At 35.3% G+C, this 24214-nt stretch overlaps 2 protein-coding genes across 4 annotated transcripts; one reads left to right on the top strand and one right to left on the bottom strand.

Annotated features, from left to right (window-relative positions):
- Positions 1 to 14629: 14629 nt before the first annotated feature.
- Positions 14630 to 15168, bottom strand: LOC132631206 (uncharacterized). Its single transcript, XM_060346799.1, has 2 exons — positions 14977 to 15168; positions 14630 to 14800 (listed from the first exon to the last, which is right to left on the bottom strand). Exons 1-2 carry the CDS (start codon positions 15166 to 15168, stop codon positions 14630 to 14632), a joined length of 363 nt encoding a protein of 120 aa, XP_060202782.1.
- A 1352-nt stretch (positions 15169 to 16520) lies between these two features.
- On the top strand, positions 16521 to 23840 carry LOC132632103 (uncharacterized). 3 transcript variants are annotated; one of them, XR_009579251.1, is made up of 10 exons: positions 16521 to 16662; positions 16817 to 17011; positions 18751 to 19018; positions 19337 to 19487; positions 19760 to 19982; positions 20080 to 20171; positions 20583 to 20718; positions 21918 to 22249; positions 22405 to 22934; positions 23188 to 23840. XR_009579251.1 is itself a non-coding variant. In XM_060347931.1 (9 exons), the coding sequence occupies exons 1-9, from the start codon at positions 16631 to 16633 to the stop codon at positions 22653 to 22655; spliced, it is 1677 nt and encodes a 558-aa protein (XP_060203914.1). In that variant the 5' UTR covers positions 16521 to 16630; the 3' UTR covers positions 22656 to 23840. The 3 variants fall into 3 exon arrangements, 2 of the variants coding, with proteins under 2 accessions (XP_060203914.1, XP_060203913.1); XM_060347931.1 differs by having other exon boundaries at positions 18754 to 19018; positions 22405 to 23840; XM_060347930.1 differs by having other exon boundaries at positions 22405 to 23840.
- Positions 23841 to 24214: the final 374 nt, after the last annotated feature.

The raw sequence follows: 24214 nt of genomic DNA, 5'->3' as shown, positions 1-24214 counted from the left end.
GTCATTTGACAACAAACACTACAAATACTATTGAAAAAAATTGACAACTGAGAATATGAAGTCTAAGTTGACTAATGCTGAATTTAATCCTTAACTTGTAGTTGTTATTAGTTCACGGAAGGAAGAATTTAATAAGTAACATTTTAGTTGATTTGAAAGTCGCATATTAGAAAAATAATTAAATAACAATTTTATTCACTGTGAAATCTATTTTAAAGGGTAAGTTTTAGAGTCCAAGATTGATATCCTAGCTTGTAATTATTAATAATTCACAGAAGGAAAAAAAATTAATAAGTAAAATTTTAGTTGATAATCGAATGAGTATTTTGAACAAAATAGTAAATCACATAAACAAAAAATAAGGAGATATTAAAAGAGGAGGTACCGTGTTTTGCTACCTCTTTGCCATAACTTTTTTTATATATAAATACATCCTTTTTTTAAACATGAGTGTAATTCTTTTTAGTTCACGATAAGAGACTTCTGAAAACAATCTAATGAATTTATCGAGTAACGGAATTGTATTACCTGTAACAATAATATAAAAGATGAACCAAAGAGGAGCATGGTCACTGCTACATTAAATATCAATTAACAACTTTATAAATCATATTAAAAGGACAAAACGGTCTTTTTTCAAACACGAGCGGAATTTTTTCTGATTCACGATAAGAGACTTCTGAAAATAATCTAATGAATTTATCGAGTAACGGGAATGATTACCTGTAATATATTATTAATATAAAAGATGAACCAAAAAAAGCATGTCATTTGCAATATCAAAAATCAATTAACAACTTTAATAAAGCACAGTACAGGGAGAAAACTAAAATAAAACCGAAAGAAATAGTGTATGCAATTTGATTACATGCCTACAGTGGAATTAGAATGAAAAGAAATACAAAAACCAAAAAGAAGAAAACATTAGATATGGACTATGAGTCACTAATTATTAATGGTGAGAATGCAATATAACAATGAACATTATATATATAAGCAATAGGCGGTGGAAAAGTTGAAAACGGACTCTAGATAGTTCGATTATAAGGAGAACCTACTTAAATTTAGGTTTACTATATTAAATAAGGAAAAAAATTATAAGGAGAATGCATTTAAATTTAGGTTTAGTATATTAAATATGGAAAGATTTAATAATTAAAATTGTAGTTGATTTCGAAGTCTTAAATATTAGGAGAATAACTAAATTTACTATTCCAAAATATTATGAAAATAATTAAATCACTATTTCTAAATATAGGAAAATAGTAAATGACAATTTTGTCTATTGTGGAGTCTTTTAATGCAGGGCAAAAAGTTCAACCAACATTTCTAAGGCCATTCGTGTTTTTAATATATAGTAGATAATTCACCAACAAGATGAAGCATAGGAATAAAATAGGTCGGGAATTTGTCAACACTAATTAAATTTTAAATAATCTTTTAAAATAGAGGGAGTACTATATATTTTAAGCGGTATCATCACGAGCCGCTAGCTGGTCAAAATATCATTAACATATTAAAAATAGCTCAAAAATACCATTATGCTATTAACTAGATTAAATTTGTCCTCCTTCTACTTATTTAGATAAGAAATGCCCTTAACATATTAGAAATTGATAACGACAACACCGTCATTACTTCAAGACCCTTCACGAGGAGTCAAGCAAAGTAACTTCAAAATATTGGAAGACACTTGATGATGATAGATATCTTGAAGAACCCTTTGGAGATATCTGCCAAATATTACAATATCATATAATGAAAGGTAGATCAAGATTTGAAGGATGGGACACCTTGGAGGAAGACATATTACATATTTAGGCCTACTTAAAGGATATTTTGAATATTTGATGTATTATTTAGCCCTAATATAAATACTTCAATACTTAGCTTATTTTGACTAGATTATGTTGATGAATATTTATGAGCTTATTGTTGCCTTTGAACTTTGCCCTAGGATTTGCAAGAAGTAACTTTCCTCTTGAGGATTCTAATAGTTTAGGTGCTTTTATTGAATGTATTAGAGGTAATTAGGATCCTAATCCTAATTGTTGCTAGTATTTGTTCAATATTTGTGTCTAGCTTTTTATCTTTGCTTGCTTCCTACTTTCAATTCCTTGTACTTATAACTTAGTTGCTATTATTTGGTATCAGAGCTAGGATAATTATTATTCTTATAATCACTGTTTTCGCAAATCAAATTCAATTTAAAAAAAAAATCTGAAGAAAAAAAAAACGAAAAATCTAGAGAAAAAAAAAGGTTGAAAATCGAATCTTGTTAAAGAAAATCTGATTGGAAGTTGCTTGTTTGAAGTTGCTGCTTGTTGCTTGGTTGGAGTTGTTTAAGCACTAATTCTTTGAGTTGATTTGGGAGAAAATTAAACTCCATTGCTAGGAATTTGGAGAAAACTATGAAGAACACCAAGTGAGTTTCTTTAAATTCTCGATTGTTTGATCAAATTAATGGATGAACTTAGTTCTACTTGGTGTTAGGAAGCTTCCTTTCACATTTGAGTTTTTTTTGGATCAGATTTGAGGAGGTTGGAGTGATTTTTTTTTAAAGCAATTTTCAAAGAACATCTTGAAGGAATGAAGAAGACAACTGAATTTCAGAAATAGCCAAAATCCACTGCAATTACGAAATTAACCACTTTTCCGCAGTAACCAATTTTCCGTCCCATCTAAAATCTAGCCTTTCCGGCTTGTTTTTCTCATCATTTTCTTGTTAATTCTAGCTAGTTTACTTAAGTTTAGTTCATACTTATTGTTAAACTAGTTCTTTTGTGTGCTTTTATTTTCATTTCGTGCTATTTTTGTTTTTTGTGCTTTTCTCTTTTATTTCCATTGTGAATTTCTTGGCTCAAGTCCCAATTTGCTTACTTGTCCGTTCTTGTTTATATATTAATTTCACTCCACCCCGAAGACAGAAGGGCTTATTGTGAAGACTTAGATACTAGTTTGGAGGCAACTTTGAGTTTCATCTTTTGAGTGGGAAAAGGCTTGAGTGAGGAGATCAAAAGAGGGAAAAGTCAATATTCAAGAGTGATACACGAGTGATTGAGTGTCATACAAATTGAGTGAAACACTAAGGGAGTGACTTGGTAAGGCCTTGTTTTGCTAACTTGTTTGCTCATTTTGTAGGTATGACTAATAGTGATGAATCTACCGCTAATCCAAGGGGTGAGTTAACTCTCAACGATATTGCGGGGCTTATACAAACTCTTTCTACACAATATGGAGAGTTGAGTGGAAGAATGGGAGTCAAGGATGAACGGTTTGCAAGTTTGCAACAAAGTGTGAAAAATAATGATGTGAGAGCAAATCTTTCGATTGGTGGAACTCTTCCATACTAACAAGGAGTTGGGACTAGCATGTCACCATCTTCTTCATCTACTCCTTTAGTTTCTCGTGTCCAACAAATGATTTATGCTCAACATATTAGTATGCAAAGAGAAATTCCATTTCAAGGTTATCCATCCCAATCACAAGCCTCATATCAAATACTACCACAATCTTCACATGTACCACCCCAACAATACCAACCCCCACCTCAAGTGTATCAACCACCATCGCAATAATATCACACACCTCCACAACCATAAGTGCAACCACTTAACCCACAACATCAAAAACCCCAACATCCACCTCAAGTACCACAAGAGAGGGTTAATCAACAAATTCCTCAACCATTTCAACATGAATACATCAATCTTGATGAGGCTCAAGAATTTGCTAGACAAGAGATGAATTGGCATGGTAGACATAATTATGGAATTCAAGAGAATAACCATGGCAAACAAAAAGGTTATGAGAGAAATGCAAGGGGGAACATTGATGAACAAGAAAGAGGGTTGAACACTATCAAGGTGACTTTGCTAAAATTCAAGGGAACTAGTGACCCGAAAGAGTTCTGAGAGTGGATATTACAAAATGAAGGCATATTTCAAGTGAACAACATTTCAAATGCTATGAAAGTCAAGTCTGCCATTACTCAATTTTGAGGGTTTTGCTACTACTTGGTGGAAAGCTCACAAGAGAGAAAGATGGACGTCTTCCACTTGAATAATGGAGAGAGATGAAAGTTCTAATGAAGAAAAGATTTGTGCCGGAATACTACAGTGAGGAGCTTTTAAAAAAAAAATACACTTTGCAACAAGGCAACAAAAGTGTGAATGAGTATTATGAAGAATTTGAAAGGGTAAGATTGAGGGCCGAAATTGAAGATAATAATGATCGTAATATCCCAAGATTTGTAGCGGGTTTGAACAAGGATATTTCTTCTCCTATGAGGTTGCATAGATTCTTGGAGTTAGAAGAAGCTTTTTAAGCGGCCTTGAAAGTTGAGGAAGGGATCAAAGAAGATAAAATCTACACTCCAGAGGTTCCTACTACTTCATGGAACAAAAGAAAAGATTTTTGGAAGCCTTCAAGTTCATGGGATAAGTCTAAGGAACAAAAGCAAAATTTCGAGAATCAAGTTGACAAGCACAAGCCTAAGTTGGAGAGCAAAGAAGGTGGTAATAAATCTAAATTTAATTCTTCTTCTTCTATTAAATGTTTTAAATGTCAAGGCTATGGTCACAAGATGAATGAGTGTCCCAATAGAAGAACCATCCTTGCTATGGATGATGGACGGTACTTGACCGAGGGTAGTGACAATGAAGAAGTCCATGAACCTTGTGATGATGACTTTGTAGGAGATTCAGATGACCACCAGGGAGAATATGATACAGACTTAGTAGTGAGAAGAATTATGCAAGTTCAAGTAAAGGATGACTTGGACCAAAGAGAGAGTTTGTTTCATGCCAAGTGCAAGATCATGGATTCCACTTGTTTTTTAATCATTGATGGTGGGAGCTCTACAAATGTAGCAAGTGCGTACTTGGTTGAACCCTTAAAGGTCAATGGTTAAATAATTGTGGAGAATTGAAGGTCACCAAGCAAGTTCTAATCAAATTTAGTATTGGCAAGTACCATGATGAAATTATTTGTGATGTGGCACCTATGCAAGCTTGTCATCTACTACTTGGTCGACATTGACAATTTGATAGAGGAGCTAAGCATTATGGAAGGTCCAATAAATATTTCTTTGTCATGAATGGGCAAAAACACATTCTTAATCTCTTAACACCATTGCAAGTAAATGAGGGATACAAAAAGATGAGAGAACTAAGAGAGACGATTACAAGAGAGGATGGGAGAGCAGATAATGAGGGGAGTAAGGGAGATAAAAATGGAAATTTAAGAGAGGAAAAAAAAGTTAATGAGAGGAAAAATGAGAGAGAATTGTCACAAAACAAAAGAGAAAAAGAGAAAGTGAGTTTGTTAGCATCTTATCATGAGATCTTTGAAAAAATAGAAGATGATTATCCTATAGTACTTTGGTACATAGAGATATTTTTTTTGCTACTAATGAACAGACTAACTCTTTACCTTATGATATTTCTTCTCTTTTGCAAGGTTATGAAGATGACTTTCGCGAGGAGCTACCTAGAGATTTGCCACCATTGAGAGGAATTGAACATCACATTGATTTCATTTTGGGGCCACAACTTCCAAATCAAGCGGCTTATAGAAACAACCCCGAGGCTACTAAAGAGTTTCAAAAGCAAGTTAATAGACTACTTGATAAAGGCTTGGTTAGAGAGAGTCTTAGCCCTTGTTCGGTTCCCGTGATCTAGGTACCGAAGAAAGATGGTACATGGAGGATGTGCATTGATTGTAGAGCTACCAATCAAGTCACGGTAAAGTATCGTCACTCTATACCTAGGCTTGATGACTTACTTGATGAATTGAGTGACTCTAATTTCTTTTCTAAAATTGACTTAAGAAGTAGATACCATCAAATTAGAATGCAACCGGGACATGAATGAAAAATCGCTTTTAAGTTTGGGTTGTATGAATGGTTGGTTATGCCATTTGGGCTTACAATGCACCTAGCACCTTTATGAGACTTATGAATCATGTAATGAAATCATTTATTGGAAAGTTTGTTGTTGTTTATTTTGATGATATTTTGGGGTATAGTAAATCACAAGAAGAGCATGTTGACCATCTAAAGTGCATTTTTGATGTTCTAAGGCATGAAAAATTATATGCTAATTTGACAAAGTGTACTTTTTGTGTTGATAAATTTGTTTTTCTTAGATTTGTGGTTAGTTCTAAAGGTGTTGAGGTAGATGATTCCAAAGTTGAAGCCATTAGGAGTTGGCCCACACCTAAGACTATAGAGGATGTTAGGAGCTTCCATGGGTTGGCTAGTTTCTATAGAAGCTTTGTTAGAAATTTTAGCACCATCGCCGCACCTCTAACCAAAGTGATCAAGAAGGATGTAACATTTATTTGGGGTGAAGATTAAGAAAAGGCCTTTGGGGAGTTGAAAGAGAAACTTAGCAATGCACCACTTCTTCAATTACCTAACTTTGACAAGACTTTTGAGATTGAGTGTGATGCTAGTGGGCTAGGCATAGGAGCGGTTTTGATGCAAGATCAACAACCTATAGCTTACTTTAGTAAAAAGCTTAGAAGGGCGAGTGGGTGTGGGTGAACATTCAAATTCGAGTTCGAATTTTTCTCAAGAAGGGGAGGATGATAATGACAACACCGTGATTACTTCAAGATCCTTCACGAGGAGTCAAACAAAGGAACTTTAAGCTATTGGAAGACACTTGATGATGGTAGATACCCTGAACAACCTTTTGGAGATACCTACCAAATATTACAATATCATACAATGTAAGATAGATCAAGATTTGAAGGATGGGGACACCTTGGAGGAAGGCATATTACATGTACATTTAGGCCTACTTAAAGGGTATTTTGGACATTTGATGTATTAGTTAGCACTAGTATAAATACTTCACTACCTCGCTTATTTTGACTAGATTGTGTTTGTCACACCCCGAACCATGGCCTGGGCGAAACACGACACTCGGTGCCTTACTGCATGTGACCGAGCGAACCACATGGCTTGCTGAATCATCATGAGGCATAACATGAGTGAAATTTAACGTGAATGCATGATGAGCCTTTATAAAATGCAATAAGTCATAATACTTAATCAAAATACTTGTTTAAACATGAGTGCGGAAATAACATGAATGAGCCAAAAATGGCTATACGACTCCGAAAGTGTGACATGACATAACTGACTTGTCTAGTCTATGAAACCTCTAACATAAGTCTGAACATGGAAAACATACTCGCTGGGACAAGATCCCTAGCATACCTTAGATGCATAGCTAATCATAAAATAAAGAGTTGACTAAATCCCGAATTAGATGGGGCTCACCAATAAACTAATACGAATGCTGTCCTACTGAGCAGATGCATCGTCCTGTAAATCAGTACCTGCATCGTGAAATGCAGGCCCCCGGGAAATAAAAGGGGACGTCAACACATTGAATGTACTGATATGTAAAGCAACTGAAAGAAATAACATGGGACATGGAATAACATGATAAGAACTGAAACTGAAAACCTGGACATGAACATGAGCATGAGCATGAGTACATATATATATATAACATAAGTAAAACATGATAAGTAGGGAGAGCATTTCATAAACCGATAACATGATATCACCACGTGGATACGTGGAGTCTGGTATCTTGCCGGACCAGCAGAGCCCCCATACCTTGCCAGGGTATAAGGTGGTAACGTGCCTGATGGATCCATTCAGTGTGAAATTAAGGAATCGTCCTAACTGGGCGGAGCGATCCTTGTCCTACGGTGGCTACGTAGTTTCAGGCTATCTGAGCCTTCTCGGTAATTCGTGCAACTCCCAAAAACATGAACATGCTATAATTGTCTAAGAAGCCCATGATTTTCGTGAATTAACTTGTACTTGTCTTGTAATCATGATTTCACGAAATAACTTATAAACATGCTTTCATAAAATAACTTGTAAACATGTTTTCATGAAATAACTTGTAAACATGGTTTCATGAAATAACTTGTAAACATGGTTTCATGAAATAACTTGTATTTAGCATGTATGTATCTTGTATCATAGCATGAAAATAATTATATAATATAGTTGCATGAAAACTTGTAGACATGTAGGATATTCATGAAATAATCATTCTTAGTTAAAAACATGCATGCAAGAACCCATGGAATACAAGATATGGGTTTTCATGGATTATGGACTGATTCTAAATAATCATATGGAGTTATTAAGAACACAATGATAGAATAATAGCAATTCATACATAATAAAATCGTGGACATATAATCATGGACATAGACCTAGGGTTATCATGAGCATGGTATAGAAACCCTAATTTTCATAAGGATTCATACTTTATGGATTAAGAGGCGTGGGGAAGAACAATGATGTTCTCACACGTAGATAACAACCCTACATGCCTGGTAATGCCCCAAACTTGAATTAAAGACTCTAACTTTGAAGAGGATTTCCAAAATCTTGAATCTTGAACTTTGAGATGGATTTTCTTGAAAACCCTAGTTTTGGAATGATGATTTCTTATTTAGATTACAAGGATATGTATTAGAATTGACTTGGAATAATTAGAGTAGGCTTACCTTGGTGTTCTTGATGATGGAAAATGGTAGGAGGTCGTTCTAGGGTTTGAAGGAATGAAAAATAATGATTTGAACTGATATGGAAGAATATATACTATTCTGAAAAATTGAATTTTATGCCCAGCAAAATACTGGCCGTATTTTGAAAGACGGGCCGTATTTTGAAATACGGTCCGTATTCCGTGTGGACTGCACTGCGTCTCTTTAGTAAAATGGTCATAACTCTTTGCATAGATGTCTGTTTGATCCCCATAATATAACGTTGGAAAGGTATTTCAAAGATCTACAACTTTCATCGAGGAAGTTTTTCCAAATTCCAAATAAGTTTTGAAATACAGTCCGTATTTAACAATGTAGCCTCCAAATGTCAAATTCCAGAATGCTCAGAAATCTTTGGTACCAGTTTACGACTTGAAATACGGCCCATATACTTAAATATGGTCACTATTCATGGGCGTAAACCCCCATCTTACAACTGAACAGGGAAATTCCAAATTCCCACATTCTTTATCTAGTTTTCTAAGTCTAGGATCATGGCCAAAGCTTAGGTTAAAGGTACGGAGTGTTACAGTGTTGATGGATATTTGTGAGCTTATTATTGCCTTTGAACTTTGCCCTAGGATTTGCAAGAGGTAACCTTCCTCTTGAGGATTCTAAAAGTTTATGTGTTTTTATTGAACGGAAAAGGGCCTAAAATACCCTCGAACTATTGAAAATGGTGCAAAAATACCCTACATCCACCTTTCAGCCTCCAAATACCCTTACCATTCACCTATTGGGTCTAAAAATACCCTTATTCCTAACAAAAGCTTTTCATTAAACACGTGACAATTTTTTATTGGTTGGCTTATAAAATTAACTAAACTAATTACCTTTTACTAATGTTGACCGGATAACCCAAGTGCCCCCCCCCACCCCCAAACCGACCCACCCCCTTTCCATTTAATAGAAAACGACCCTTTCCATTTAATAGAAAACGAATTGGACCCATTTCATTAAAAGAAAAAAATTCAGCGCCGCTACTTCGAAAACCCTAGAAAATTTAAACCAATTTCTGGTCAAAATGTCCCTATTTTCTGCGTGAATAAGTTCGTTGGGTGAAGATTTGGATTGTACAAGTTCTGTTCCGCTTTTTAAATTAAGATTTTGCTGCTTATTACTTATTTATTTTCAGTTAAGGTTTAATTTTTTATTTTATTTTGTGCGAGATTTGATGTATGTTGTCATTTTTGCTGAGCTTCCATGTGTTATATGCTTTTTTTAATCAATTTTTTGTTGTTGCTGTTACTCCATTACACTATATGAAGTGTCCCAAGTTAAGGTTTTTTTAATTATTGTTTCAAGTTGGAATATTTTGTTGATTGTTGTGTCAAGTTGGAATCTTTTGTTGGTCAGACCACTTTATATGATTTTTCCTCTTCATTCTTTTTTTTTTTCCTGTTTTTGTATTGTGTATATGTGTATCTGTTGGGTGTATTTATGAATGTTAGGTGTAGTTTTTTTTTTTTTTTAATGCACTGCTCAATATTTGTTTGTTTTTGGTACTTTATTCAATGCTTTTGTCTGTGTATGCTGTTTTTTTAAAGCATGTGGTCCCTCTTCCCTTATCCTTGTCTTCACATAAATATTGGTAGATTCCCTATTTCCTATTCAGCTTTCTATTTCCCTTTCTTTAATGTTTCCAATGGGTCCCTTTCCCTTTATTTTATGTTTGCCATATGCTTTTCTTGAAGGATGTTTGACAAGGTTGATTTAGTATTTAATTATGGAGGCAAGTGGGTCCTGCATCCTCAAGTTGTCTATATAAAAAAACAGAACCATGTGTGGGAGGGATATGATCCAGACTTGTTGTCTTACATAGATATATGTAATGAATACACTGAAAAATTAGGTTTTAGAGTGGTAAAACAGCTGCTGGTCACAAGGCCCTCTGGGAGATATTTTTTGGTTAAGAGTGATGCAGGCATTAGAACACTTCAATCTTCTCTGTCTAGTGAGTTTTGTGTGCTGCAATTCTTTGCTGTAGATGAAAGTAAAGACAATGTTTCAGCTCCCAACATCATTTATCATAAAGAACCATGCTTTGCATCAGTAGATGTAGGAACTGATTATGAGTCGGGTGAGGATGAGGATGATGATAATGAACCAGTTCCTAGTGACTATGACAGTGAAGAATTGGAACTTTTTAGAAAGAAAAAGAATAAGGAAGTGAATGAGAAACTAGACAGGTTTTTAGTGTTGGAAAAGGGTATGAGCTTTAAGGATCTTGATGAAGCTAAAAGAGTTGTGAGCTATTACGCAGTTTCTAATAAGAAAAGACTTAAAGTTGATCATAGTGACAGTCATAGAGTTAGATATAAGTGTGATGGTGGCTGTCCTTTTGTGTGTTTGATTTCTGAAGATAACAAAAAACAGGGATTTAAGATTAAGACCTTGCATTTAGAACATAATTGTCAGCCAGCATTTAAGAATAGAAGAGCTACTCAACAAGCTTTAGCACATTACTTCAAGAACAAAGTGCAGAATAAGACTAAGTACATGGTGAAAGATATGAGGCAGGATTTGGATGATCAATTTTCACTTAATATTAGTGCTTCAAAGATGAAAAGGGTTAAGAGGCTTATTTTAGAGAAATTGGAGGGTAGCTACCTTGAAGATTTCAATAGGTTGGAGGCTTATGCTCAAGAATTGAGGGATAGCAATCCTGGTACTAATGTAGTGATAAATTATATCTAAAGAGGCTCTAGAACAAGGTAAAAGAAGATTTCTGAGAATGTATGTGTGCTTCCAAGCTTTGAAAAGTGGTTGGAGAGGAGGTTTGAGGCCATTTATAGGGCTGGATGGAACATTTTTTAAAGGGAAGTGTAGGGGAATTTTATTGGTTGCCCTTGGTCAAGATTCACAAAAGCACTTTTATCCTCTAGCTTGGGCAGTAGTGGATAGAGAAACATCCAAAACTTGGAAATGGTTCATTCAGTTGTTGAGAAATTCTTTAGAGCTGGCAGATGGTGAAGGATTGACACTAATGTCTGATATGCAAAAGGTATTTGTTTTCCTGTATTATTATTTTCTGTTTTTCTATTTTGTATAGATGATGTACTTTAACTTGTTGCGCTAATGATTCTTACAGGGATTGATTGATGTTGTTACTCATGTGCTTCCCAAAGCACACCACAGATGGTGTGTAAGGCACATTGAAGCCAATTGGAGCAAGATGTGGAGGGGTATAGAAATGAAGAAGTTAATGTGGTGGTCTGCTTGGAGCACATATGAAGAAGAATTCCATGATCAATTGAATTCCATGGGTGTTGTGTCCGAACAAGCTGTCAAAGATCTGTTGTGGTACCCAGCAGATCACTGGTGTAGGGCCTATTTTGACACGGTCTGCAAGAACTTCTCAGTTGAAAATAATTTTACTGAGTCTTTCAACAAATGGATTCTAGAAGCAAGGAACAAACCAATAATCAAGATGTTGGAAGATATTATAATAAAGGTATATCTTTTTGAATATAAAGGCTTTGTTAATCTTTATGCTATTTCCTGATTCTAGGCAGTTCTACGAAAGGTATCATTGTAATAGTTCAGTCACTGGTCAGCTTCTAAGCATCTGGTTGTTTCTTTCTGTTTTTTTTTTGTGCTTGCTTCAGTTGTGCTTAGTTTCAATGGCTTGCTGTAGTTGCTGTAGTTGTCCTTAGGTTTGGATTTTTCCATGTTTGCAGAGAACTATTAGTACATTAGAGAACTATAGATATCACAGTAGCAGTTATGCAATATTATGGGAAGAACTGCTTTAAACATGTAAGCTAAATGTAAGTAGACAAACCAATTTACGACATATCAAGTTGAAACTGCTTAGTTACTGCTTTCCTTTTAATTACTACTGTTGCTGCATAGTTGCTGGACATGTTACTGGTTAGTTACTACTTTTAGTCAATGTGTCTCATTTATTTTGAATGTTATAAATAGGTGATGACTAGATTGAAAGATCTTGAAGATGAGGCAAGAACTTGGACTGGAGATTTCAGCCCATATGCCATGGATTTGTATAATGATTTCAGAATCATTGTACAAGGCTGTCAAGTTCAAGGTAATGGAGACTTAGGGTATGAGGTGGTTGAGGGTTCTGATAAGCATGTTGTGGATCTACTTAGGAAGAAGTGTACATGTAGGACATGGGACTTGACAGGAATTCCATGTCCTCATGCCATTAAAGCTTTACTTCATGACAAACAAGAACCACTTAATGAAATGCATTGGTGGTATTCAAAAGAGGCTTACATATTGGTGTACATGTATAAGATACAACCTGTTAGAGGTGGCAAATTCTGGAAAGTTGATCCATCTCATGCTATGAAGCCACTACAAATACGTAAAATGGTTGGCAGACCAAAGATTAAGAGAGTAAGGGAAAAAAATGAGGCAAGGATGAGGGAGGGGCTGTGGAAGAATTCAAGAAAAGGTCTGAAAATGACATGCGGGCATTGTGGTGCAACAGACCACAACAAAAGAAGATGCCCTCTGGTAATTTTTTTCCCCTTAATTATTCAATGTTTACACTATCCTATTTAAATGTCTAACTTGACAATATTTGTAGCTTCAAAGAGGTGCACAAACAACCCAAGATGTGCCCTTGTCAGTACCCCAAGCCAGTCAAGATTCTGAAATCAGTTTCATGCCCAACTCTGGCTTTAATGCCTCTTCCGGTCAACATAACAGCCAACCAATCTCTGAAGGTGTTGGACCTTTAAAATCAAAGAGAAAATCCAAAGCCAAAGCTACTGCGCCTTCAAAGAGGTCTGCCAAAAACAATGATGCACCTTCAACTTCAAACAACGCACCTTTAAGAACACTTGTTGATGAAGATGATGATGCCGAAATTGATGATGAATATGAGCAGCCAATTCTTAGGCCTAAGGTGATATCTGAAGCTAAAACTAGGCTTCAACGCAAAAAGATGTATCAGCCACCAACTGGTTCAAGGAAAATTGGCTTCAGGGGAGATGAGAATGGTGTGAGTAGGCCTACTAATCTGCCATACTCACCAAGAAAGTTGGGTTGGAGAGGTGAACCATGTGTGACATCAAATCAGTTGGAAGTAGCAAAGGAGAAGAAAATTGGGAAGTTGAAGGCAAAGAGGGGCAAGCATTAGGGCATAAGTGACTTGGTTCAAGCAGTGTTTGTTTTTAATTTTTTCAATGTTATGTAATGGCACAATTAAACGTCATATTTTGCTATTTTTTGTTGTGAATCAGTCTTAGAAGTGGCTGTATTGGTTCACTTCAAAAGTTTTTGGGTGCTTAGTTTTTGTGGGTTTCCATGTATGTCAATGTAGTAGTCTTGTTGAACATTTTGCAAAATATATGACAATGCCATTGTTAGTTATTTGGTTTGTCTTCTAGAATGGAAATGTTGTTTAAACCTTGTTGTTGAATACGTTTGCCATTGTTACTTATTGATACCTGCTGTGTTTTTTCAGTTTGCCATTCTTCAAAACTGATCATGTGTTTACTGTATTCGGTTTGCATTGCCATTATTCAGTTTGTTACTGATCAGTGGAAATTATAGTTGTTACTGCCATTGTTAGTTACTGATCAATGGAAATTATAGTTGTTCATGTCATTGTTAGTTACTAATCAGTGTAAATTATAGTGCATATGGCAGCTAAAATTGCTAGTTACTGATCAGTGGCAATTATATGGGAAAAGGGCAGCTAAAATGGGTTCAATTCTCTACTGTCCGATACATTCTTGCATGATGAAAGTAGAATGCAACTTGGGAATGCAAATTTAGTCATCACCCAGGCATTACAACGTCTAGTAGTGAACGTTTCCAAACTAGAGAAAATGAATTACTTAAGCAACTTAAAAAAGTGGAAAGAAATTAAGTTAAGGACAAGTTATGAGGAAATGCAGAAATTCTTCATTAGTCACCAAAATACCAACACAACAACATTGATGTCCACAACAAATTTAGTGGACATCAACACCAACTCACAAAACTAACCTAACCAACCCAAAACAAAAACAAAGAAAGACACTACAATTCTGCATTTTGTTGGCAGTTACAACAACATACAATTAAACTACATTATCTTGGCAATTACAAAACCAACAATAACAGCCCAAGACATTAGAAGCAAGCTTATCAATTTGTGAACTTTCAACTCCAAGGTTTCCACTTTCTTCAAATTTGAAATTTCGAGACCACTCTTCAACTCCAACATTGACACTTTATCCTCCAACGTAGAAACTTTCTTCAAATCAGAATTTCAGTAGCATCCATATTCTTCAACTCTGAATCGACGATGGATACTTTGTTGGGTTCTTGGATTTCAATACCACCCATACCCTCCACAATCTTCTTCAAATGATTTCTTTCCTTTCAAATTAAATCCAATTCAACTTTTTGGTTATGGATCATCGTAGACACATGAGGTGGCAGTTTATCATCAATCCAATCCCAATAACCGCAAAAGTTTGACGCAGGAAGACGACATTTGTAGAATCGACGTCCACCATTCTCAGGAGTCGTAGCAGTAAAATATCTTGCAATCAATCCACACTTACAAGTTCGAGACTGAACTTGTTGAGGAGAAGAAATAGACGAGGATGTGCTTGACATTTTAAAGAGAGAACTTGTTCGAGACTGGACTTGTGTAGTCTTGTGAGTAAAGATTGAACTGCTTCTATGGCATACACTCCTAAAAAAGGAAACAAAATTAAGTTTTCAAGACTCACATTTAACATGAAAATTTAAAACTTTTAACCAAATACAGAAATTTCAAAAGATAATAATTTTTTTTTCATCACACAAATTAACTACACCACGTCATGAAGCTCACGACCATAAATTAAATGAAAGAAGAGGGTATATATTTGAGAAGGGTTGTAAATAAATACTTGGTACTTGTAGAATTTTCTTGACTTTCCTTTTGCAATCTTCACAGTGAATGGAAATTTAAAACACCAAACGTCTGTAGAAACTAACAAGAAAATTGAATAATTCTAAAAACCCTAATAAGAACACAAAGAAGAAGGTGGCGGCTGTTCTTTTAATGAAATGGGTTGAAGGGTTTTCGTTTTCTATTAAATGGAAAGGGGGCGGGTCGGGTTGGGGGTTGGGGGGGGGGGGGCACTTGGGTTATCCGGTCAACATTAGTAAAAAGTAATTAGTTTAGTTAATTTTATAAGCCAACCAATAAAAAATTGCCACGTGTTTAATGAAAAGCTTCTGTTAGCAATAAGAGAATTTTAGACCCAATAGGTGGATGGTAAGGGTATTTGGAGGCTGAAAGGTGGATGGAGGGTATTTTTGCACCATTTTCAATAGTTCGAGGGTATTTTAGGCCCTTTTCCGTTTATTGAATGTATTAGAGGTAATTAGGATCTAATCCTAATTGTTGCTAGTATTTCTTCAATATTTGTGTCTAGCTTTTTATCTTTGCTTGCTTCCTACTTTCAATTCCTTGTACTTTTAACTTAGTTGCTATCAGAAATAGAGCAAAAATACTCTCCTTCCACCTATTGTATCAAATTTGTTGGTTAGCATTATGCTCACGCCCGATCGGTAGAAGAAGACCATTTTTGAGTCATTCTAATAGTTAAGAGCATTTTTTATCCAAATAGTTGTAAGGAATGATGGATTCAATTCATTAGTTGGAACAAGTACATTTTTGAACCATTTCTAAAACCTTAAAGTTTAATAGTCAAAAACACACCTCAAGTTATACTATTTTTTTGTTTAATTTCCTATTCAAACTATTAGGTGTAAGAGTTTCCTACCTAAACTATCATTAATTAGTTTACAAAACACACCTCAACTATCGGTTCTTCACTTGTAATGAAGTGTGTTTTGCAAATTAATTGACGATAGTTCAGGTATAAAAAGTGAATAATCGATAATTGATATGTATTTTGCAAATTAATTAGTAATAGTTGAAAAAAAAGAAGTAGTACTTAATGTGTTTTTTTTTTACCCTTTAACCCATTTTAACCCTTTACCTATGTAATTAAAGCACCCAAACAGAGTCGCATATTTGTGGATAATCTCTTCCTTGTATCTGTCTGCCTCGGTGCTTCTGCAAATGTCTACTTCTCCACTCTCCAACTCCTGCAGGTAACCAGGGAGACCCTAAACCCCCCTCAATTCAATATGCTTATCTTTTTACCTTCTCTGTCCTTTAGAATCCATATAATATTGTTCATACTTTTTTCTTTTACCTTGTTTGTTAATTCTAGAGTATTTTGTTTTGTGGGGTTGCTTATTTCAGGATGAATCTTGTATGTTTAAATACCCATTTACCCGGACTGCAGAAAGGCATGTTGTCTGTCTCCTTTTCTCAAAGTTGTAGTTTTAAGCTTTGCTTTCCTATCAATGGTTTGTGTTCAAGGTGTTGTGTTGTCTCGGCTACCTCATCCAAATTGCCCCAAAACAAAGGACTTAGTTCAAATCTTGCTTCCCAAAGGTAATGATGCCCTTTGCTTCTTTTCAATATGCAAAATTTGCTTATTTATTCACATTTTCATAGTTTCCTGCCAGTATAAATCATTGTTAAGCATTCTAGCTTGATAGAATTAACAAAATATCGTGTCTCGTCAGAGTGGAATGTACGGGTTGCATAACCAGTAGCTTTGGTCCAAACACTTTATTTATTTTAAAAAATCATTTAACATATACAAATTATTAATTTAGAAACCAGTAACTAAAAAGGGCTAGATTCCAGAACCCATAAACTTTAAATCCTCGATACATCTCTGCTCTCCGTAGGAAGCTAGTTTCACCTGTGCGTTGTAGCAGCTTATAATTGCAGTACAAGTCTGGCAGTCTGTGCTTTCCATTAAGTAAATAAATCAAGAATAAGTGTTAATACTATAATCCCTCAATGGAATTAGTAGCATTGACAGAATCATATGGAGATTGTTACTAACACATAATTTATGAAAAAACAACTACTCTTTTGTAACTACTATGCATCTTCTTGATGCCAGCAATGGAATATTTTACTTCATCAAAAAAAAAAAAAATGAAAAAACAAACTAGGACTATTGGTCTCATCATCCATTAATGTAGACAGGAAACTTAGAAAAAGTGTTATTATTAGATGGAAGTGAATAGCAAAAAAGAATATTTGGCAAGGAAAGAGAGAGAACTAAAGACAGGAAGATCGTGTACGAGTGAAGAGATGAAGCCAAATATTTTTTTTTTCTTGTTGGATGGAAGACTCCAACAAAACTTACCTCAAATTATTCTCATTCGCAGGATATGTCAATATGGTGGCTTCCATTGGGTTGAAAATGTTTTAGTATTTGTAATCATGAAGAGGGACTTTGAGGAGTTAACGGTATAATACTTAAGTAATTTTGACTTTTGAAGGTGAATACAGCTAATCAAGTTTTTTCGCACACCATTGACAAAAAAACTATTAGATGAGCTTGGGGTGTTTGGTGTTGGGCACACCAAGCTCTTGCCTAGATAATTGAGGCACACGTCTCATGAGGCAACTCATGCAAGAACCTCATTACTTCTGACTCATGACATTTTAGGGTGATACAAATTCTAAAACCGCCTTTTATTACACTAGTTGTACTAGGTATACTACTTTAAGTTAATATTGCAGTCCAGTTGCGTATAATGGTTGACAATATTTGCAACAGAGCATACACATATTTCAACATTCTTCTCTTAGTTCTGGATCATAAGAGGATAATGTTATCTATTCTTTTGACTCATGGTAAACTTCAAGTATGAGAGAGTAGAAAATACAAAATCTGGGAGGGAGAACCAAAGTTCTGAAAGCTGAAGCCTTTTATAAGATGTTATGTCTATTAAGTAATTAAGCATCTGTTATTATGGTGCTAAACTCATTGTGGAAGATTGCATTGATATATGACCTTTAAGTACCTATCTGACATCCACTTAGCTCCATCATTTTTTTTTAATTTTTTTTTTTTGCACTTGTGAAGAGGTTTAATGATTTCCTTCAAATGGAGGATAATATACCAGCTTTATGCCGATATCTAAGTTTGATGCTACTGGCTAAACCCATTTGGTGGAACAGATCAGTAGTCCTTACACATAGACTTTCTCTTCATTCTAAAGAAATCCTGATGAATTCTGAACATTTCAATAGTTTCAGATTATAGAGATTTAGGAGATCTGAGTATTATATCCATTGAGAACTACAATGTCAGCATGTGTTTTCAGCAGGTACACAGATTTAAAGGATAACGTGCCTAGCAGTCTAAATATTCTGGAGGAGCAGCTGAGGGATTTATTTAATGAAGTCCAAGCCCTGATAAGAATAGGGAAGGAAAATGAGGCCAGAGATCTGCTTCTAGCAAATTTTGAAGCTGTCAAAGAACAGATGGATGCAGGTAACAAGGGTATAGAAGAAGCTGCTATTCTTGATGTAACAGCCTTGGGGTACATGGCCCTCGGAGACATAAGGACTGTCAAACCCCTGCTGGATATGGTAATTCCTTCCCTTGCCATATTTGCTAATTCCTGATTCTTGTTTTTCTGTTTTATCATCCATGAAAGGATCAAGTGACCTTTCAAGGGGCAGACATATGCTAAATTCATTAGGAGAACCAGATCATGGAGACATGATTTGAAACATCTTCCTTGGAAGTTCCGATTCCAATTTTCTCGGCGGAAGAGAAAACATTTATTCACATTAGAGCTTTCCCTTTTCATGCAATAATATAACTTTATTGTTTTAGAATTCATACTTGTCCTCATTTTAGTCACCTTTTCTGTATGTTGGGTGGGCGGTATGATGTACTGGCAGTTGAGCGAGATTGTTGGTGACTTGAAAGATGAGGAGCCTCTTCTGGACTCGATACTCACACATATGGGTAATATGTATGAAAAGTTGGAAAATTTTGAGATGTCCATTTGTCTGTATGGAAGAGCTGTGAAGGTTATTGAGAAATTATATGGTAAGTCAGATTATTTTCTCACTTTATGCGTGTTGGTTCTTACATCTGGATGTCTTTGTGTGAGATGGTGCTGCTGCTCATGTTCTTAAAATAGAATTCGTCTCAGCTACTATGGGGTTGGATTTGGTTTGCCATACAATTGCATAGTAATAAATGGTTCAGTTGTTTGATAAAATCTGTAAATTTGTAACTTTCTTTAGTGTTATCAAGCCATTGCTATTTTCCCTATATGGCTGAAAGCAGTTTGGTGACACTTTTATTTTACATTACAGGAAATACCAGTTCTTTTATCGTCACTCCATTGTTAGGAATGGCAAAAGTTCTGAGTTCTAATGGAAAGACCAAAAACGCAAAAGAAACGTATCATCGCGTGGTTAAAATACTCGAATCTAGCAGGGGCGAAGAAAGTGAGGAACTGGTAGTGCCTTTATTTGGCATGGGCAATCTTCTTCTGAAGGAAGGGAGAGTGACTGATGCAGAAAATGCTTTTAATAGGTGATCACTGTTCTTACATGTATCTTGGTTCTTGACCATTTCATTTCTGTAGTCACCAATACTAACTTGTTCTCCCTTTTATTTTCATATGATATAGAATTTTGACCACGTACATGAAGTTATATGGAGAAAATGATGGCAGAGTTGGATTGTCTATGAGTTATCTTGCACGTGTGAAATGTGCGAAAGGTGAATTTTAATGATTTTCCTACTTGTGGAGGATTAATGTTTTTGTTTTACTTCATTATTTCTGGTGTCACCTAATATTCTCCTTATCTACGGTTGTCAATACTCAAGTAATGAAGAAAGGAACGAAAAGGTCAAATAGCGAAGTGACTTACCCAAAAGCAACTACAAGATAGGACTAATGCTTGAGCAACTAAGTAAATTTGAATAACTAATGTTTGAACTTGACATTCTGTGTTCCGGGGATTCCGGTTGCTTGTAACTTTCAGCTTCCTGCAAGTGCTAGATCAGAATGAACCGGTTTTCATTGCAAAAGTAGGAGGATTACAAATTGTGATGCTTCCTATGCTCTCTATCCATTAAGTTATTCCTGTTTTGACAATTGGATGTGTTCATTTTTGTGGTGCTTTACAGGAGATGTGAATGAAGCCATTGATCTGTATAAGGAGGCTCTACGTAGGCTGAAGGATTCTGATTATATAACCATAGATGATCAAATAATGGAGAAGATGAGAGTAGACTTGGCTGAATTACTTCATATGGTTGGAAGGTGAGGATCATGTTTTAATTGATTTAGTTACATAAGCAAACCCTTTGCTTAACGAAAACCTTTTTTTCTCATAAACTTCCTTGACTTTTGATCCAAAGGCACATAATTTCCCTGTGATTTTCTAAATTATGGAATCACCCCTATGTCTGAATAGTTTGATAAATGCTTTTCATCACGTCAATCTATTCTTTAACTTTAATACTTGGCATCTATATTTTAAAATATTTATTTTCAACCGCATCTAGTAAAATTGTTTTCCTATTTACTACTCAGCAACATTTCCTTGAAAACTAAAATCAAATGAAAAGTTTAATATTTACTTTTCCTTTGACCTCTTTTAATAAGAGCCCGTTTGGATTAACTTATAAGTTGCTTATAAATTGCTTGTAAGCTGTTTTCAGCTTTTTTGAGTGTTTGGCTGGCCAGCTTAAAGTCATTTTGTGCTTAAAATAAGCTCAAAAAAATAATTGGGCCCATTTGACTTAGCTTATCTAAAGCAGCTTATAAGCTGAAAACAGCTTATAAGCCAAAAAAAATAAGTTAGACTACCCAACTTATTTTTTTTAGCTTATAAGCTGTTTGCAGCTTATAGGCATAAGCCCATCCAAACAGGCTCTAAGTTACTTTCCCTTATGACTTATGACAAGTTAAGGCTGCGTACAATAGACCCTTGCGGTCCGGCCCTTCCCCAGACCCAGCGCATAGCGGGAGCTTATGCACCGGGCTGCCTTTTTTTACTTTCCCTTATGACTTAAGTTGGACTTATTTAATGTGCTTGTTAAACACTGGTAGGTACTTATTAAGAAGATATGAAGCTTGGAAATTTAAAAAAAAAAATACTTTCATAATTTAAGTTATAATTTAAGTTAAACTTATATGCAATAGATTAAGGGTTTGTCCCATCCAAGGGGGGAGGGGCTTTTATATTAAGAGGCATTTAGGTTCTTTACATGATTTTGTTTCCTTTAGTTAATCAGGTAGAACACTACTTATGATAAATATACTTTTTGAACCCTATTTTAAGAAGAAATATGTGTATATTTTGACTTATTACAACGCGATCCTGAAAAGATTATCAATACTCACATTTCAGTTTTTATAGAATAATATAAAATAGGGGCAAGTTGTTCTTAAGAATAAACTTAAGCTTCTTTGTGGGGCTTTGTTCTTTTGAGTATTGCTTTTCATTTATCTTTCAGAGGTGAAGAAGGCCGCACTCTCCTAGAGGAGTGCTTGTTGATAACTGAGAAGTTCAAGGGAGAAGGGCATCCCAATTCAGTGTCTCATCTAGTGAATCTAGCCACTTCTTATTCACAGTCCAAACTTTTTGCAGAAGCTGAGCGCTTGCTAAGGATGAGTTTGCAGATTATGTTTAAGAATGTATCACCTGATGATCAATCAATTACTTTCCCAATGCTGCATCTTGCAGTTACTCTCTACAATCTAAACCGTAATGAGGAAGCCGAAAAATATGCATTAGAGGTTCTGCAAATCCGCGAGAGGGCATTTGGAAAAGATTCTCAGCCAGTTGGTGAGCTTGTCCTTTTTCCTACTGCTTAATGCTAAGCAATATGTTACTATCTGTTACTGGATAATGTTGTGTTTATGGAAGTAGTACCTGATTTAACGTTTCCACGTTCTTTTCTCCCATTTCTCCCTTTTTGGCTAAAGAGTTTCTATATGCAGGGGAGGCTCTTGACTGCTTGGTCTCCATTCAGACCCGGCTTGGAAAGGATGATGGTGAATTGCTGGACTTGCTCCAGAGGGTACTGAAAATTCAAGAGAAAGCTTTTGGTACTGACAGTGAGGAAGTCATGGAAACAATGAAAAAAGTTGTATATTACTTGGAGAAAATGGGGAGGAAACATGAGAGACTTCCTCTGCAAAGAAGATTATCAAAGCTCAGAACTAAATATAAGCAAATGGTTCAATATTAAAGATCCTACAAGGTAGCATGTTTGATGAGTAATTGCTTTCATGCCATTAACTGTCTCGGTATGAAAGAGACACTGGAGTATAGCACAAGATCGGGTTTTCTTGCTGCCATGGTGAGCAAGGTAGGCAGACAAAACTAACAAAGATAAATGACAGGCATATGAAAGAAATTCTTCTTAGCTACATCTGTTCAAGAGTGTAAGTGATATTTCAGAGAACTTTCAGAATCAGATACGAAAGTTAAGGGGACAGCATTGTTGACAAATGAATACTACCAAAAGGTATCGTATTAGGTTATTGATGCATCTTTTGAAGTGGAAAAGCATTCTTTACCAAATATTCTTAGTGCTAATTAGCTTCGTAATATCAATAGTTCCATGGTTATTAATGGTGCTGAGTACTTAAACAATTAAAAAAGATGGTTGCTGCAGTGTTGTCCTTTCATAAATTTACCTCCTTGTTTCATTGTTTTCTCTTTTCCTTTCCTTTCATGCTGTACCTTTTCTGTTCATCCATCTTCTTCGAGCGTTGAAGCTTTGCTGCACAGAACACTATCTACTAATCCTGCTACCCCGTTGCTTCTAATATGTGTGGAGATGCATTCAAGAGGTCGACCCAAATGGGACATTGTCTGCAATTCAACTACAATCTGATTGACTACAACGTGAAACATAATTGTACACTGGAAAGTGATAGCAAGTTTGATCGTCTGTGGTGATGAAAAATGTTATTGCTGACTCCCTTCACTTGAGACAGTTCCATTGAGCTACTTAGTTGAAATAACATTGGTGGTGCATAGAGAATCTTCAGAGACTACAGCTGCAAGTCCGCAAGACAACTGGCTAGTCTGAAGGTTGAAGAAGCACATACTCTTTTCAATGTAGAGGGAAATTCAGATGGTGCTCCAGCTGCAAGTGTGCAACATAACTAGCGAAGCTGAAGGTTGAAGAAGCATATACTCTTTCTTTTCAATAGGAATGTTGTAAGAATAGCAAAAGGACATCATTTAACCTATATTTACTAGTGATTTTCTAGTGGCAAAGACAGACATTTTGCGCTACCCCAATATCCAGATTCTTGAAATAATTACAGTTCTTGTATTTGGGCTACTCTTATTTTGGAAATGGATTATTGATGTGAATAGGTTATCAATTATCACAGAAATATAGTTAATCATATTAAAATGACATGATGGTGTTAATTATATCATTGTATTTGGAATGTACTAACTTCCTCAAGGTTTTCAACTATTACAGAGATGTCTCACTTCTCACAGTTTGGATGTTCATGAAAACGTTAAATAATGGTTTGGTAAAATTGTCTATACACAATTTTATTGGTACGTTGTTTCTTAAGCCATGAATGGCCAAATAGGGGAAATATATTCATTTTCTGTCAGGAATTTAGTCTAAGTGCCCACAAATTGTCAATTTATACTTTTCCTTTTAGAATAAGTAGATCAAACTGTTTTTTAAAGCATTTGAACAGAAAAAAAACTCATGTACAAGAGTATTTTCAAGTAGTTTTTACTTTACGTTCAAAGATAAATTATCCGATTTTA

The sequence above is a fragment of the Lycium barbarum genome, chromosome 3 (assembly GCF_019175385.1).
Source record: "Lycium barbarum isolate Lr01 chromosome 3, ASM1917538v2, whole genome shotgun sequence".
In the NCBI taxonomy this organism is placed as follows: Eukaryota; Viridiplantae; Streptophyta; class Magnoliopsida; order Solanales; family Solanaceae; genus Lycium; species Lycium barbarum.
Note: the sequence above shows the minus strand (reverse complement) of the source record. Positions and strands in the feature narration are given on the sequence as shown.